General features: G+C 52.4%; 2 protein-coding genes across 2 annotated transcripts; one reads left to right on the forward strand and one right to left on the reverse strand.

The window, feature by feature from the left end:
- The first annotated feature begins 570 nt into the window (after window positions 1-570).
- Window positions 571-8,346, forward strand: MPI (mannose phosphate isomerase). Its single transcript, XM_082841446.1, has 8 exons — window positions 571-605; window positions 1,090-1,217; window positions 2,558-2,758; window positions 3,502-3,643; window positions 3,990-4,172; window positions 5,895-6,068; window positions 6,994-7,202; window positions 7,557-8,346. Exons 1-8 carry the CDS (start codon window positions 590-592, stop codon window positions 7,773-7,775), a joined length of 1,272 nt encoding a protein of 423 aa, XP_082697572.1. The 5' UTR covers window positions 571-589; the 3' UTR covers window positions 7,776-8,346.
- Window positions 8,347-9,182: 836 nt separating this feature from the next.
- On the reverse strand, window positions 9,183-14,892 carry FAM219B (family with sequence similarity 219 member B; the record flags this gene model as incomplete). Its single annotated transcript, XM_082855103.1, has 5 exons — window positions 9,183-11,645; window positions 13,129-13,177; window positions 13,618-13,695; window positions 14,403-14,490; window positions 14,694-14,892. 5 exons carry the CDS (start codon window positions 14,890-14,892, stop codon window positions 11,478-11,480), a joined length of 582 nt encoding a protein of 193 aa, XP_082711229.1. The 3' UTR covers window positions 9,183-11,477.
- Between the last annotated feature and the right edge of the window lie 654 nt (window positions 14,893-15,546).

Raw genomic sequence — 15,546 nt, forward strand, 5'->3', positions numbered from 1 at the left:
AGTTCCTGATTAGATCATAACAATTCTTTGCTCAAACCGGCTAATGAAAACCTGAAGTCGTGACAATAGCCTACGAAGTTCTGCCCATTGCCTTTCCTCTCTAACCACCTCACTTCCACCCTTCCTGCTCACTCTGTTCCAGCCACTCTGGCCTCTTTGCTATTTACTCCGTAAAATGACAGGCACATTTCCACGTTCCCACCTTAGGGCCTTTGTTTTTCCTTCACAAGAATGTAAGCTCTACAAAGGCAAGGTAATCGTCATCTCGTTCTCGGATGTATCTCCAGCCCTCAGAACAGTCCGTGGCATTTACCAGGTTCTCAATAAATGTGTGCCTGGTGAATGAATGAATAAATGAATACTGAGACCTAAGATTGCGGGCTGGAAGCCTCTGGACTGGAGGGTATTCGTTCTGAGAGCTGGAGGGTGGGAGAGGGATTCAGAGTGCAGGGAGTGGCCACAACGGGCGCACGGGTCTCCGAAAAGGCTCTCGAGAAACTACATTTCCCATGAAGATCTGGGGGCAGAGGGGCCGAGGGTGCTGCCGGGAAAAGTATACGTGCTAGAAGCCAGGGCTGGTGCCGCGAAGATGGCCGCTCAGAGAGGTGGGCTGTTGGCTGGGGTGCCAGCGAGCGTGGGGGTGGGTCGCGTCCTCGGACCCTTCCCGACTTGATATACCAGGTAGAACCCACCCGCGGGGCTCTGCGGAAAGATGGATGGGCGCCGGGCAGAGGAGAGGGCACCTGCGATGGGAATTGAGCCGTAATTGCAGCCCTCGAAGGAGGGTCTTGAGGGGAGAGGGCTGCGCGTGGGTTACTTCGAGACCCGGTGCGGTGGAAATAGATTCCTGCCACCCTCTCCCCGTCACCTTAACGCAACTATCTGCCTCACGTCGACAGAATATCTTTACTGCCGGTCTTAGAGATGGGAACATCGAGGCCTGCAGAAGGGTCTCAACTAACAACCTACAAACCCCTCATTTGACTCTATCCCCCAGACAGATCCCTCAGCTAGGGTGTAGTTTCCCCGGGACAGGAGGGTCAGGCCTCAGGAGTGGAGTGGAAACTGACGCTCTGTCTGTACCCCCAGTATTCCCACTTTCCTGTGTGGTGCAGCAGTATGCCTGGGGGAAGATGGGTTCCAACAGTGAAGTGGCTCGACTGCTGGCTAGCAGTGACCCACTGGCCCAGATCTCAGAGGACAAACCATATGCAGAGGTGAGACCCGGGCTGTATTTTAGCCTACTTTACCAGCAGGTGGGACCAAGGTACTCCTCCACTGAAGGGGCCCCAGGCAAGTCATGTGAATCAGCTGGGAAGGGAAGACAGGAAAGAGAGAGGAGGCCTCCTTGGCTTTTGAGATCTGTGCGGGTTGATGAACCCACATGGTAGCACTAGAAGAAGTGAGGTTTTGTCATAATAGACTGGAATTTCCCAAGAACTGTTAGCACTTACTGACTTTTATCTTATTATATTTTATTTATTTATTTATGGCTACATTGGGTCTTCGTTGCTGCGCGGGCTTTCTCTAGTTGCAGTGAGTGGGGGCTACTCTTCGTTGTGGTGCACGGGCTTCTCATTTCGGTGGCTTCTCTTGTTGCGGAGCACGGGCTCTAGGCACGCAGGCTTCAGTAGTTGTGGCACATGGGCTTCAGTAGTTGTAGCTCGCGGGCTCTAGAGCACAGGCTCAGTAGTTGTGGCGCACAGGCTTAGTTGCTCCGTGGCATGTGGGATCTTCCCGGACCAGGGATCGAACCCACATCCCCTGGATGGAGACGGATTCTTAACCACTGCACCACCAGGGAAGTACCAAAACTTAACTGAATTTTAATTCAGCCCTCCTTGACAATTTACTTTGACTAAGTTTGACTTTTTTTTTTTTTTTTTTTTTGTGGTACGCGAGCCTCTCACTGTTATGGCCTCTCCCGTTGCGGAGCACAGGCTCTGGACGCGCAGGCTCAGCAGCCATGGCTCACGGGCCCAGCCGCTCCCCGGCATGTGGGATCTTCCGGGACCTGGGCACGAACCCGTGTCCCCTGCATCGGCAGGCGGACTCTCAACCACTGCGCCACCACGGAAGCCCAAGTTTGACATTTTTAATAACCTAAAATATATTTTTTTCCTGCCCATTTAGTAGAGAAAAAGCCAAAGCACAGGAAGGCTTAGCCTCTACTTCTGAGACTAGAATAAATGAATGTTAACCCCTCACAGAGCCACCTGAGTGTCAGAGCTTTTCAGTGACCTTGACAATGCAGGCTTCATTCTCCTCACTGGACAGATGGAGAAACTGATACCCAGAGACAGGAAATAACTAGCCCAAGCCTCACAGCTGGTTGGAGGCAGAGCCTGGACTAGAGCTTGGGTCTCCTGACTCCTGGTGTTCTGGGTCTGCTGCCCTCATGTATGTCTGTGATGGTATGAGCATTTATACCCGGTCTTGGGAGTCCCATTTCAGAACTTGGCTGCCCTGTGGATAGCACAGGGTAACGGATTGGGGCAGGCCAGTGGGTGGTGCCAGCTTCTTCCTTTTTTCCCTCCCAAGTTTCCTGTTTTTACAGCTGTGGATGGGGGCCCACCCCCGGGGAGATGCCAAGATCCTTGACAACAGCATCTTGCAGAAGACCCTAGGCCAGTGGATTGCTGAGAACCAGGACTGCTTGGGTTCGAAGGTCAAGGACACCTTTAATGGCAAGCTGCCCTTTCTCTTCAAAGTGCTCTCAGTCGAAACGGCCCTATCTATCCAGGCACACCCTAACAAGGTACAGGATCAGGGTAGGGCATAGAGGTCAGGGTAGAGAAGAACTTATGTCAAGGCCCTCCCACAACGTTTACTGCTGCTTTTACCCTGCCCATGCCAGGCTCCAGCCCCAAATTAAATCCAAGACTTCAACTCCCAATTTAGCTCTGCCAAGCCAATTGCTGGTGACACACGTGGCAGCTAAGTTTAAGTGGACAGCTGACCAGCCTGTGCCAGGGGAGCTTCTCCACACTTGTTCCTGGGCTCTCCTCAGCTAACCCAGGACTATTCATATCTGCCATTTTTCCACCTGGCTCTCTCAAAGAGTTTACCTTCCAAGGCAGGGCAAGTACCCTAGTCATTGCCTCAGCTCCACTCCCATGTCTTTCTGCACAAGCCTGTGAGTCACAGCCTAAGCATGTGTGTGTCCAAACTCCTTATTTCTAGATGAGCAAAGTAAGACCCAGAGAAGAGAGGGATTTACCCAAAGTCACACAGCTTGTTAGTGTCAGAGCTTGGCTTGGTGTTTGGGTTTCCTGATTCGCAGTCCTCTTAAAGCCTGCCCCACCTCTCCCCCACAGTTGGTCCACATGCCTGCCTTGGGTTGGCTGAGCCCTGAGTTTCTGAATTATGCCTTGACTGGGCTCAGTGCCAGAGGTAGGAAGCTGACTGGAGAGTGTCGAGAGCAAGGTCTGGGTGAGACTGGTGTCTTCCTAGATGATGGCTGCACCTTAACCATTCTCCTCTTCCCTGGCCATCCCACAGGAGCTGGCAGAGAAGTTGCACCTCCAGGCTCCACAGCACTACCCCGATGCCAACCATAAGCCAGAGATGGCCATTGCCCTCACCCCCTTCCAGGGCTTATGTGGCTTCCGGCCAGTTGAGGAGATTGTGACCTTTCTGACAAGTAAGGTTGGGCAAAATGCTGAGAGCATGCATATTGGCCTAGGATGCATGGGGCAGCCCAGGGCAGAGCTGGAACAGTGGCAGAGAACAGAGGCTGAATGTCACAGGAACTGAGGGGCTGGTTGGCCTCATGAATTCTTGACACTCCGAGGGCAGGCCCGTGAGACCAGGCTCAGGTGTGACTGCTGAGGGTTGGTGGTGAGCAGTCGCTTTTCACTGCAAAGCTTGCATAGCATTGCCTGGCTCCTTGGTTAGGGATGAGATGGGGAGGCCTCCTCCAGCTTCCCACTTTTGCCCGTTCCATCTTTACCATTCCTGATATGGGCCCCGGCCTGACCTTCCTGCAGAGGTGCCCGAGTTCCAGTTTCTAACTGGAGATGATGCAGCAACACAGCTGAAGCAGAGCCTGAGCCGTGACTCCCAGGCTGTGGCCTCTGCTCTGCAGAGCTGTTTCTCCCACCTGATGAAGAGCGAGAAGAAGGTAGTGGCGGAGCAGCTCAACCTGTTGGTGAAGCGGATCTCCCAGCAAGGTAGGTGTCTCAGGCCTGGGTGCAACGCTCCGTCCTGGGCCTGTGGCACAGACACTAGGCTGTGGGGATAGGGTTCTCAACCCCTTTGTTCAAGTACAGCACCAAAACGGGCCTGACTTAGATGGCCTGTTAGTGACTTAGCATTTCTTTCGCAGTCTTTGTGGAACAAGGCCCTAGGTTGAGTGCTGCTTCTAGCTGCTCTCCATGGAGTGTTTTATACTTTGGGGCTAGAGAGCAGGAAGGAGATGAAGGGATCCTCTCTCTCCTCCAAAGGCCTGAAGTCCAGAGCTCTCAACCAGTAGATCTTTCCTTAAATACCTGGTCTGTGCCCAACCTTGTGCTAACTAAGGAGAGTTCAGGAAATGACTGTGATGGGTATGGTTGTGTCACCTTTGGGTTGGAGAGTCAATACAAGCAGTGAAAAACAAGGCAGAATGGACTCTTCTGCTGGGAGCATATATGGCACATGTGCTGAGGCCCCAGCTCCTTTTCCAGGCAAGCCCAGAGCTCTTCTGGTTCTGTTTCTCCCCATTTCCCCTACTACCTTTGACCCACAGGGAACTAGTTATTTTACCCAAGCATATCCTACGTTTTGTTTTGTTTTGTTTTTTGCTGTCTTCTCTGCTTGCATGCCTCTCCCTTTAGGGCTTCTTGCACTCACAGTAGAGCTGATTACTTCTGCTCAGAGCTCCCATAGCACCCTGTTCATACGTCAGGTATAGCCCTTAACACCTGTGTGTAGATATCATCACATGCACACCTGTTAAAACTGGAGTTTTCTCTAGGCCAGGGACCTGTCTCCTTGACCTTCGTGTGTCCCCACAGTGCTTAGCAGAGAGTAGGCATTCAGCACGTGTCTGTATGAAGACTCGAAACAACCCTCCAATCCAGACCAACTGGTCTCTTCATTGTGGCACTGACGCACTCTGCTTTTACTTAGAGACACCCTCCCCCTTCTCTCCACAGTCAAGGAAGCCCAGCTCACCACCCTCCCCTCCTCCCCCCAGTTCCCAAGAAGCCTTCTGCCACCACTCTTGATCAGGCTGAGCTCATCTCCCCTGCTCAGCCTCCAGGACACATTTTAGCCCTTGGTTGCATCCTGCCTCATGCTATCTGGGGTGACCAACCATGTCAGTTTGCCTGGGACTGAGTGATTTTCAGTGTTAAGGGAAAGGCCTGGGCTAACTGGGACAGTTGGTCACCCCACATGGAACCCTTGGGTTATCTCCTAACTAGATTTTAAACTCCTAGAGCAGAGGTTATCAACCAGGGGACACTGACAGTCTGGAGACATTTTTGGTTGTCAAACCCAGGTTTGGGGTGCCAGTGGTATCTCGTGGGTGGAGGCCAGGGATGCTACTGAACATTCTGCAATGCACAGGACAGTCCCCACAACAAAGAATTACCTGTCCCCAAATGTCAATAATGCTGAGGTTGAGAAACACTGTCTAAAAGGACTACACTCTAGCCCTTTTAGTGCCTAGTAGAGTGGTGGGCATATGACTATATAGATAGTCAAAATGGGGAAAACGGCCATCTGTGTAGGCTGGAATATCAAGGAAGGCTGGCCCCCAAAGGGTGGGGGATGTGACGAGGAGAATATGCCCACCAGTTTCTGGATTCCTTGGGTAGGATCTTCTCCAGGACTCTCCTTGGCCAGGGTGGGGCTGTGAACACCACTGAGGGTTCCTAAGTGGCCTTGGGGTGCTCTGTGACCCTCAGTGGCTGCTGGAAACAACATGGAGGACATCTATGGGGAACTCTTGCTGCAGCTGCACCAGCAGTACCCAGGTGATATCGGATGCTTTGCCATCTACTTCCTGAACCTGCTTACCCTGAAGCCGGGGGAGGCCATGTTTCTGGAGGCCAACGTGCCCCATGCCTACCTGAAAGGAGGTGAGCCGCATTTCAGCAGTGAGCCCCACTGCCATCCGCCTCAGGCCTTGTTTCACCATTTGGACAAAACAGGAGGGGGTGGTCGAGGAGACCACTTTTAAAGTCCCATCCAGCTCTGACCTCCCAAGGTTCCTGGGGTCAGCAGGGAAGTGACCAATAGGGACGATGAATGCCAGCTTGAGTTGGACAACTGCTTGGATCCTCACACCACCCCTGTGAGGTCATGATGCTCTCATGTTAAGACCTGTCAATATGTGTGGGAACCACAGTTTGAATCCAGGCTATATTGGATCAAGGCCGTTGTTCTCTTCCCTGCCTTCACATGTCTGTCCTGTCTTTGCAGTGATTTTATGTTAAAAAACACATTGCCGGGCTTCCCTGGTGGCGCAGTGGTTGAGAGTCCGCCTGCTGATGCAGGGGACACGGGTTTGTGCCCCGGTCCGGGAAGATCCCACATGCCGCGGAGCGGCTGAACCCGTGAGCCATGGCCGCTGAGCCTGCGCATCCAGAGCCTGTGCTCCGCAACGGGAGAGGCCACAACAGGGAGAGGCCCGCGTACCGCAAAAAAAACAAAAAAACAAAAAACCCAAAAAAACACATTGCCACAGAACGGTGTCACATTTTGACTGTTGGCCATTTATCTACTCGTGGACAGGATTCTGTGGTAGAAGGGGAAATTATAAAATCTCTAGAGGGTTGGGGCTCCTCCAGGGGATAAACACGACTCCCCTTGACAATGGTGGGTGACATGTCACCTGTTTTGGTATCTGTTATCTCAGCCCATTCTCACAGAAGACGCAATTCACATATTTTTACCTAATTCTACAGAGAGCTCATGGCACTCAAGTTAGAAGGCCCTGCCCTGGAGAGCCAAATTCCAAGGCATCCTTCATTAGCTTACCACATGACAACTGTCTGTCCCCAGACTGCGTGGAGTGCATGGCATGTTCAGACAACACGGTGCGTGCTGGCCTGACACCCAAGTTCATCGATGTGCCAACTTTGTGTGAAATGCTCAGCTATATCCCCAGCCCCAGCCAGGACAGGCTTTTTCCTCCAGCACGGAGTCAGGAAGACCCCTACCTCTCTATCTATGATCCCCCTGTGCCAGACTTCACCGTTATGAAGATGGAGGTGAGTGAGGGCTGTGGTGGGTGTTTTTTTTTTTTGTTTTTTTTTTGTTTTTTTTTTTTGTGGTGGGTGTTTTTTGTGTGGCATGAAGAACACTGGCAAGGGCCACAATGTAGAGTATACCTGGGGCTGGGTTTCCTTTCTGCCAAGCTCGCGTGATGGGAGAATGGCCACAGGGCCTGTCTGTGGCTCTCTGTACCAGGGACCAGACAAGGGCCTCCGTGCTGACAAAAGCCCGAGCCGTGGGGGAGAAGGTGGCAGAGCTCTCCCTCTCACTGTCCTTGGGGTTGTCCTGGGACCCCTGTGAGCTAACAGCAGCTCAAACCCTGCTCCATCTTGCTGTTTCTTTCTGCCCAGGTGCCTGGCTCCGTCACTGAATATAGGGTCTTGGCGCTGGACTCTGCAAGTATCCTCCTGATGGTGCAGGGGACAGTGACAGCCAGCACCCGCACAGCCCAGGCCACAATCTCCCTGAAGCGTGGCGGGGTGCTCTTCATTGGGGCCAATGAGAGTGTCTCACTGAAGCTCACGCTGCCTAAGGACCTGCTGATGTTCCGTGCCTGCTGCCTGCTGTAGAGGCCACAGCCTTCCTGGCTCTTCTCTGCCAGTCACCCTACATCCTGGCCAGCCTCACCTCCTCAGGCCCAGCCCAAATCCCTTCCCTGTTCCGGGCTCTTTGGGTATACCTTGAAAGAGCTGGGGTAGAAGAGCTTGAAGTCAGTGACTCCTGAGCAGGCCTAGGCTGAACCGTCTTCTTCCTGGTAGGAGGGGCCCACGTGAGAACTGAGGGCTGATACTCCCCTTGTATTCTTGCCACCCTTGAGCCAGGCTCTCCTCGATGCACGAAGCTGCAGCTGTTCCAGCCTATAGCATTAGGCAGGGTGGTGAAATCTATGATTAGCTCAATATCAGTCACGGCAAGATAGGTAATTAATTTGGAAGAACAGGGTTCTGGCCCCAGGACTGCCCATTTCCTCAGTGCAGAGGAGGGAAAAGGGTAGGCCTGTGGACTAATGTTGCTGTGTCAAAGCAATTAAAGATCACCTGTGTTGAGGCCTGTGGGCTAAAGAGTACTCAGCCTTTGCCATTCCAGTCCCTGAAGCGGGCTGAAAGAGCCCTCCCTGGATGTTGTCCAGTTTTTGCTTTATTCCTGTTTCAGACAGCTTCCTGAGGTAGGCAGGCTAGACTCCAGAGGCCTTATAAAGGAAGGTGTGGGAGAGAGAGCCTGCTGTAGCTTCAGCTGCAGAGCTTGCAGGCAAACCTTGGGCCCTCCAGCCCTGCACACAGTGGAATATGGGTCTAAAGAAAGGCATTGTCAGCGCAGAGGTTCTTCTCTCCAGTGCTTTAGTTGGCTTTAGCGCAGGGATCATCAGGCTAAGGCCAGCAGGCTGGATCTGGCCACGCCCTTTCATTTACATACTGTCCAGCTCCATTCAGGCTACAATGGCAAAGTTGAGTAGGTGCACCGAACTGTATGGCCTGCAAAACCAAGTGTACTGACTGGCCCTTCACAAAGGTTGTCAGTCACTTCTCTAGAGCACATTAAGTCACTGTAGATACAGGGACTAAAGGACAGGACAATCTAATTAGTGTTGTGAAGAGAAATCAAGCTACTTTTTTCCTACAATGGCAGGAAGTACCTATGAGGGCATCTACTCTCCCTGTGCCTACCCTCTAGAGGTGGGACACACCCAGGAGATTGCACAGCTGTGTGTTTTGCCACTGAAGTTTCTGACTAGCAGTCTTAGATGCTATCACCCCAGACTAAGCAGAGACCCAGGCTAGTAGCTCCTTCCTGTAGGTAAGGGATTAATCTCACACAAAAGAATCTGGGCTGCTGCCCACACTAGACCTGTACAATGGAATTCCAGGAAACTACCTTCAAAAAAGTTCTAGCCAATCTGTTCGGCTTTTTTTGGCTTCCAGTAAATTTTCTTCAGCTGAAAAAAAAAAACCCTGAAAAACAAAACAAAACCTGGGAAGAAAGGGTCTGCCAAAGGGAATTCATTCTAATGAGAAGTGATATGCAAAGGCCTATTCCATCTGTGGTCTCCAATGAGCAGGCCTGAAAACTACGCCTATTGGGAACAGGAGAAAGGAGAGGTAGTCCTCAGAAGAACGGTTGGGGCTATTAGGCTATTTCTTCATTTCAGAATTCAGAAGGGGCAATGACCGTGGTCTAGGCCTTTGTTAAAAATCCTATTGCAACACAGAGACTCAGGCTCAACTAGCATGTTTGTATTTATTCTTACAAACTTACAGAGCTATAGAAGCCTAAGCCAAGAGTTCTGTAGAGTAAACACCATACAGTACCACTCCCATCTGTGAGGTAAGCCTGAATACCTCCCTGTCTCCTCAGAGCGCTGTCACCTGCAACACACCCAGCACTTTTAATTAAGGCAGTCTGGTTCTAGACACCTTGGTGCCTTTATTCGTGACATTCGTGGCTTCTAGCCTCAAGCAATCAACCATTTCTACCCTTCCTTGCTGCACAATGTTCCTGCAACTTTTTCTACGAAGGTAATGCCTTCCACACAGGGTCAACCAGCTCTGAAACATTCCGGGGGAGAGGTGTGGCCAAATACACCAGTGTGGCTTTATGACAGCAACCACCGGAGGGCCTGGTTCTTGGGGTCCTGCTGCCATCCTCACCCCCAGCAGCTGTCAAACACTCAGGCTACTCTGTCCTAACCAAATGAAGCAACAGACTGGGCAAGTTCCCAAGTTGGGGTCACACCTCAATCCTGACTACCCTACCCCTTAGGCTGGGAACCCTGTCCACTTCCATTCAGTCCCATCTGGTTTTAGGTAAGGCCAAAAAAAAGAGAGAACCACTAAAAAATTAAATTCCAGAGAGAGGTCTGGTATAGCAAGAGATGCTATCTACTGGGGGTCACAGGAGATGATGCCGGCCTTTTGGTGTTTTCATACTGGGGACTGAAAGGCTGTATTGAACCCAGAGGTTTACTGTAAAGCCCAATCCTGAGTATCCACTGTGAGGCCCATGCTGTGGTCAGAGGAATCTGGATGCGACAGAATGGCTTTCCCTAGGGTGAAGGGAGGCCCTCTGCAATGGCAAGATTATTTCCTCGGGGGGGGGGGGGGGCGTGGGAGCTTTCACAGGTCCCTCCTCCTCATCCTGTCTGTGAGCCTCTGTCTCTGTCAAAGCCCACATATCTGCACCAGTATACTTTTCACCCATTGCTGCTACTCAAGTGTAAAAAGTTAAATAGGGGAATTCCCTGGCGGTCCAGTGGTTAGGACTCCGCGCTTCCACTGCAGGGGCCTGGGTTTCATCCCTCCCTGGACGGGGAACCAACACTGCCACAAGCCGCAGTGCGGCGGGGGTGGGGGAAAATATAAAGTTAAACAAATGGAAAGGCACCTAACTACTCCTGCAGCTCCCTCTGCTGGTAAGCAAAAAGTGCAGGCTTCCGGGGCGAGCTCCAGAACCTTCACCCAACCTTAGCTCAAGGACTGGGTGAAGATACTAGCTAAGACCAAGGTGAAGAATGGCAACCAAGGAAAGACAAATTTTGTCTACACAGTAGAGCAGTTTTTCTCTAAGGATGGACGGACCAAGTTACTAAGCTCACCCAGACAGTTGGATCAGATGGGAATGCTGTGCTTCTAGGGATTCTGGAAGCCTTGATCAGGTTGTGCCATTAAGCAACCTGCTGTACAGTCAAACAGGAACAACTGGAAGAGGGCCTTCAAAGGGCCCTGCTTTATGTTCTCTTGAAGGTCAAATAGGTAACCCATCTTGGAGCTAGGAAGAGGAGGAGAGCATATGGAATTTCTTGAACTGGACTGGTCCCAAATAGTTAAATTCTTTTTCAAAGACTCCCAGCTGCAAGCCATAAAGTGCTGTTCTCTGCCTCCACACAACATATCCAGCACAACCTGGGCGCAGGAGCTCTCCTTTCCCCTCCATACGGCATGGTGACAAAGATGTCTGCAAGTTTTTCTCTTAGCCAACTTTGTCACTCACCATAAGAACCAGAATTCCTCTGTTCCTTCCCTTATTAAAGTGGTTTCTCCAACCATTCCAACAGCAGAGGAAAACTGCAGAATCCCACCTATCCCCTGTGGCCCAGATGGGGCCTCTGGCCTGAGAAGCACCAGGTATGGGGTAACTGCGGTCACTGACTTTCCCAGAGGGTCAGTGTCTCCAGTGATTCTGGGGTTGACAGCAGTTCCCACTGCACTCTGTGACCGATGAAGGGCCAACAGGACTCTGCAGTCATGGTGAGCAGGGCCCATCTTAGGGGGTTATGTCTACTGGAGGGTACAGGAGGAAGCATCCCTAAGACAGCACCAGCAGCAGGAGCATGTGGAGGAGGTCATAGGCTTGGGGGGAATGAGGTCCAAGTCCTCATCATCTGGAATCTCATCCAGGTGGTACCCATCCTGGAGCAGCTGCCGGCTCACATCCTGGTTCACCTGCTAAGAGCAGGAGAGGAGAGAACTATAAGCCAGGCTACAAGGCAGAAATAACTGCTGCCCAAAAGGCAGACCCGCATTTCCTTACTATGCATGCTCCACCCTCAGGCCAAGCCCACACAACCTGGGATTACAGGAAGAAGTGCCTCACCCAGCAGGGAGGGACATCCAGGGGTCTGAGCCAGTACTATCCAGGCTGCATTGTCACTAGCTGCCAGGGAAGCTGCCCTCACTAAAGAATCCTGAGAAAGCTGATATAAATATCAGATTACAGATTATGTTTGAAAGTCAAGACCTGACCATTCCCACTGGGAACCCAGACTGGTCCCTATGAAGGCTGAAGAATATGGAACAATGATAACAGAATAATCGGGTAGAAGGGTAGAGGAATATGGGTTAGAGTTGAATGGGGTGGGGAATAGCTTATTCTGCACTGCCAGTTAGCCATGTCATCCTTTGATGCCAACAGAGCTCATTCCTTGCCAAGTGGCATCTGTCAGCCCGGCTTCACCAATTCCACTGAGCAGAAGGAAAATGAGACTGCAGAATGTAGGACTTTCTCTGGTTCTTGGCTAATTTTTTTTTTCTTTTTTTTTTTAACAATCTTAGGCACCCAGAGGTTCAAGGAGGATACAGTTTTCAAACTGCCTGTATTCTCTGGCAGAAACTCAGGGGGCGGCCAAGGGTTTCCAGGAGAATAAGGAAGAAATACCAGTGGTATACAGTCAGGTCCCCAGCACTTCATCTCTGTCAAAGGCAGTAAGCCGCACGTGCCAGAACTTTACGTCCCCGTGTTTCTGTCTGGGCCAGTCACTCTGGAAACTGTCCAAAAGGCCAGCCCAGGAGTATCTATCTCTGTCTCAGTTCCCATAGATGGAACAACTGAAGGAACAGAAGTCGGCCTGGAAGAAAGCAAGCTTGGTGGAGGATGGCCAGGGGAGGGACAGAAATGCTAATCTCAGATAAAAGACAATCAAAAGAAGGGAGATTAGAATTACTGTGTGATGCTGGAGGCAGGACTAGGACCACTAAGTCCAAGCTGCAGGAGACACTTCCAATTAACAAGGAAGACTTCTCTACAAGCTACCTGAATTGTGTGTGCCGGTGGGGGAAGACAGGCAGCAAGGTTTCTTGAAGGTAGTACTCACTACTCACTACCCAATTACAAGAAGCATTCAAACAAGCAGAGGATGGTAAACACTTAGCTGGGATTTATCAAGAGGATTCCTTTTCTAAGTGGTGGCCTGGATTAGAAGACTAGTGAGGTCATTTCCATCCCTAAGGGTCTATGGTCTCCTGGACTTTCAACAGCACTCCTCAGACACCTAAACTTCTGCTGGAGGAAGAGGGCAGAGTAGAAGATTGGAGAACAGACTGGAAGTCTAGCACAGTGCCATGCATACAGCAGGAACCAGACAAGCATTTGGCAGCGGCAGTGACACGGCCTGCAGCCTGGCCCCACCACAGAAAGGTGCTCTGGACTTGCCTCTGCAGAGGAATACCCGGAGGAGTATCTGGATTCCAGCTCCCCATCACTAGGAGAAAAGGAAGACAGTCAGTTTGGGGAGATGCCCGTGGAGCACAGCTACAAATGGCAAGGTGCACAGCATGCAAAGGAGTCTGGAGGACTTGTGAAGCAAAGACCACACACCATAGAACTCAAACCCATAATCTGCCATGAGTATAAATGGCTCCTTCCATTGGCTCCAGCAGGGACAGGGTCACTGTCACTAACAGTGCAGACATAATAGGGCAGGATGATTCCCCCAGACAAGGCTGGTGCTTCAAATCCAAGAGCAGCAAGATCACCTATGAGTCCTCTAAGCAAGCCATCCTGGGAAGAGATAGTGCTCTGAAGCAGCAGCCCTGGAACATGCACAAAAGGTCTTGGAAGAGACAGGGAATAAGCGAAGCAAGTGATCTGAAATTTTATCCAAGTCACTCCCCAAGGGGTATTTTCAAGGAGGGCACTCACCTGTCAGAGTCGAGGGACACCAGGTTTTCATCTGGACTCTGACTAAGAGCAGTATAGCCCTTGTTAAACTTCACTGACCTGAGGGGAGATGGGGGGACAGACCAAGCATAGATGAAACGCCAGCATTTCACAGGGAAAGCCAGCGTCCTCGCCCTTATGGAAAAAAAAAAAACTGCACTACTCCTGACTTGCCTTCTGTCTGGACAGCCACCACTGCCTGCCAGGTATCTGGGCACAGCTCCTCAGAATGTGCACTTCCCCACACCACTCCCCCTGCTGCTCCTGAGCAAAAGCACACCTCTTCCATGAATCAGGAAAAGCCCCACCTCCCCACCTTATTTAACCAGAGAACAGAAAATCCAAAGTCCTTAGACAGATTCCTTCACCTGCTTTAGCTCTTCTTTGTGAAAGAGGCCCTGGATAAGGTCCCATCCAGCCCTCAGAGTTTACCGTCTGTTAAGAAGAAAATACAGCCCTGGCTGTTTCCACACTGCTCTCCATCCTCACTTCTGGGGATCCCAGCCACTATGCTCCCCCCTAATTTAGACAGTGAATGATCCTAGGCACTGACGAAAACTCTTATTCCAAAGCTCCTTCCCTGACGTCATCACATCCTGGAAGGGAAAGACAAGGTCGTTCCTCTTCCCGTTTTAAAACAGTGAACCGGACAGGTTGGCCTTAGGGGCATCACTAGCTGGGCCTTAAGCGTGGGTACTCTGTCTCCCAGACTACACTAAGGCCTTCTCTGGAAACGCTCGCACAGAGGAGGTGGCGCCTGCTGAGACCTTTTCCCTGAAGAGTCGGGGCGGTTCGGCGCGGCCCCCAGCATGCCTTTTCTCCGCAGAACTGCCTTAGCCAGGTCCCGGTGCTTCTCTGGAAGTCAAAGGGACCGGGTCAGCGGGGTGTTCCCCACTCCGCCGTGCCTCCCAAACGCCAGGAGCCCGCTCTCCGAACAGACTTCCGGGTGCGGGAGCGGGCTGTAGGACCCCCTCCGGGGTCGACCCAGCGGCGCTCCGGAGCCCGCCCGGGACGCGGCAGCCCGCCCAAGCAGAGACCCCTCATCGGGCCGCACTCACGCAGCTTGGCCTGACTGGAAGGCGCGCGCGCCACCATGTACGGCCCCCGCTTCTCCACAGCCGCCGGGGTCCGCTTCCCCAGCCAGGGGACTCCAATGCCGCTTCGCTCGGTGGGCTGCCCTGCAGCTCCGGTCCCGCCGGGCCGGGGTGCCGGGACAGACGCCCTCGCCGCAGGCTCGCCGGGCTCCGCGGTCGCCATCGCCTGGCCACGCCCCGTCGAGTCGCGGAGCCCCGCCTCCTGACTAACCAGCTGTCAGCCGGGAGAGAGGCGGTCCCTCCTCAAGCAAGATGGCGGCGCGCAGGTGTGGGCCGTAAGCGCCCGAGCTTTCTGATCGCGCCTGCTGCAGGGTTGGCTCAACTGTTCCGCCCTTCCGGGGGCTGGATTGTTTCAGTCCCTCCTTTCTAGCACCCTGCGGTGCTCGTAGTCGGCCTGACCCTGGGGATGGCAAGCCAAGTTATGTCTCTAGTCGAAATTAAATATCGATATTTCCGGGGGGCTGCGGGTGCGCGCCCTCAGACTCAGAGCCCGTTAGGCCCTGGCGCGCACGCGCTCCCCGCAGTGTTTCCGCACAGGTCCTCTCGCCACAGTTGGAGCTCCCCAAGGGCGGACCGGGGAGAGGCTGGATTGAACCGAAAAGAGCGGTATGACAAAGGGAGGTATTAACTCCCGTCTCTACAAAAGGAAACAGGCTCGAGAGAAAGGTTCAAGGACCTTGTGGAGGTCACACAAACTAGAGGCAGTGCCTTGGGAACGCCAAACCTTCGTTATTTCCAACACCGCGCTGTGCCCGAGACCTTGGATGAGACCTGACCTTCTCTAGGCCTCAGTTTCCACATTTTAAAATGAAACCAA

The sequence above is a fragment of the Leucopleurus acutus genome, assembly GCF_964270905.1.
Source record: "Leucopleurus acutus genome assembly, chromosome: 1".
NCBI classification, from domain to species: Eukaryota; Metazoa; Chordata; class Mammalia; order Artiodactyla; family Delphinidae; genus Leucopleurus; species Leucopleurus acutus.

What these genes read in the sequence shown, in the direction of transcription:
- MPI (XM_082841446.1), top strand. An exon ending in AGGACAAACCATATGCAGAG is followed by an intron (nt 1,218 to 2,557) that starts GTGAGACCCGGG and finishes CTGTTTTTACAG; the next exon opens with CTGTGGATGGGGGCCCACCC. An exon ending in GATTGTGACCTTTCTGACAA is followed by an intron (nt 3,644 to 3,989) that starts GTAAGGTTGGGC and finishes ACCTTCCTGCAG; the next exon opens with AGGTGCCCGAGTTCCAGTTT.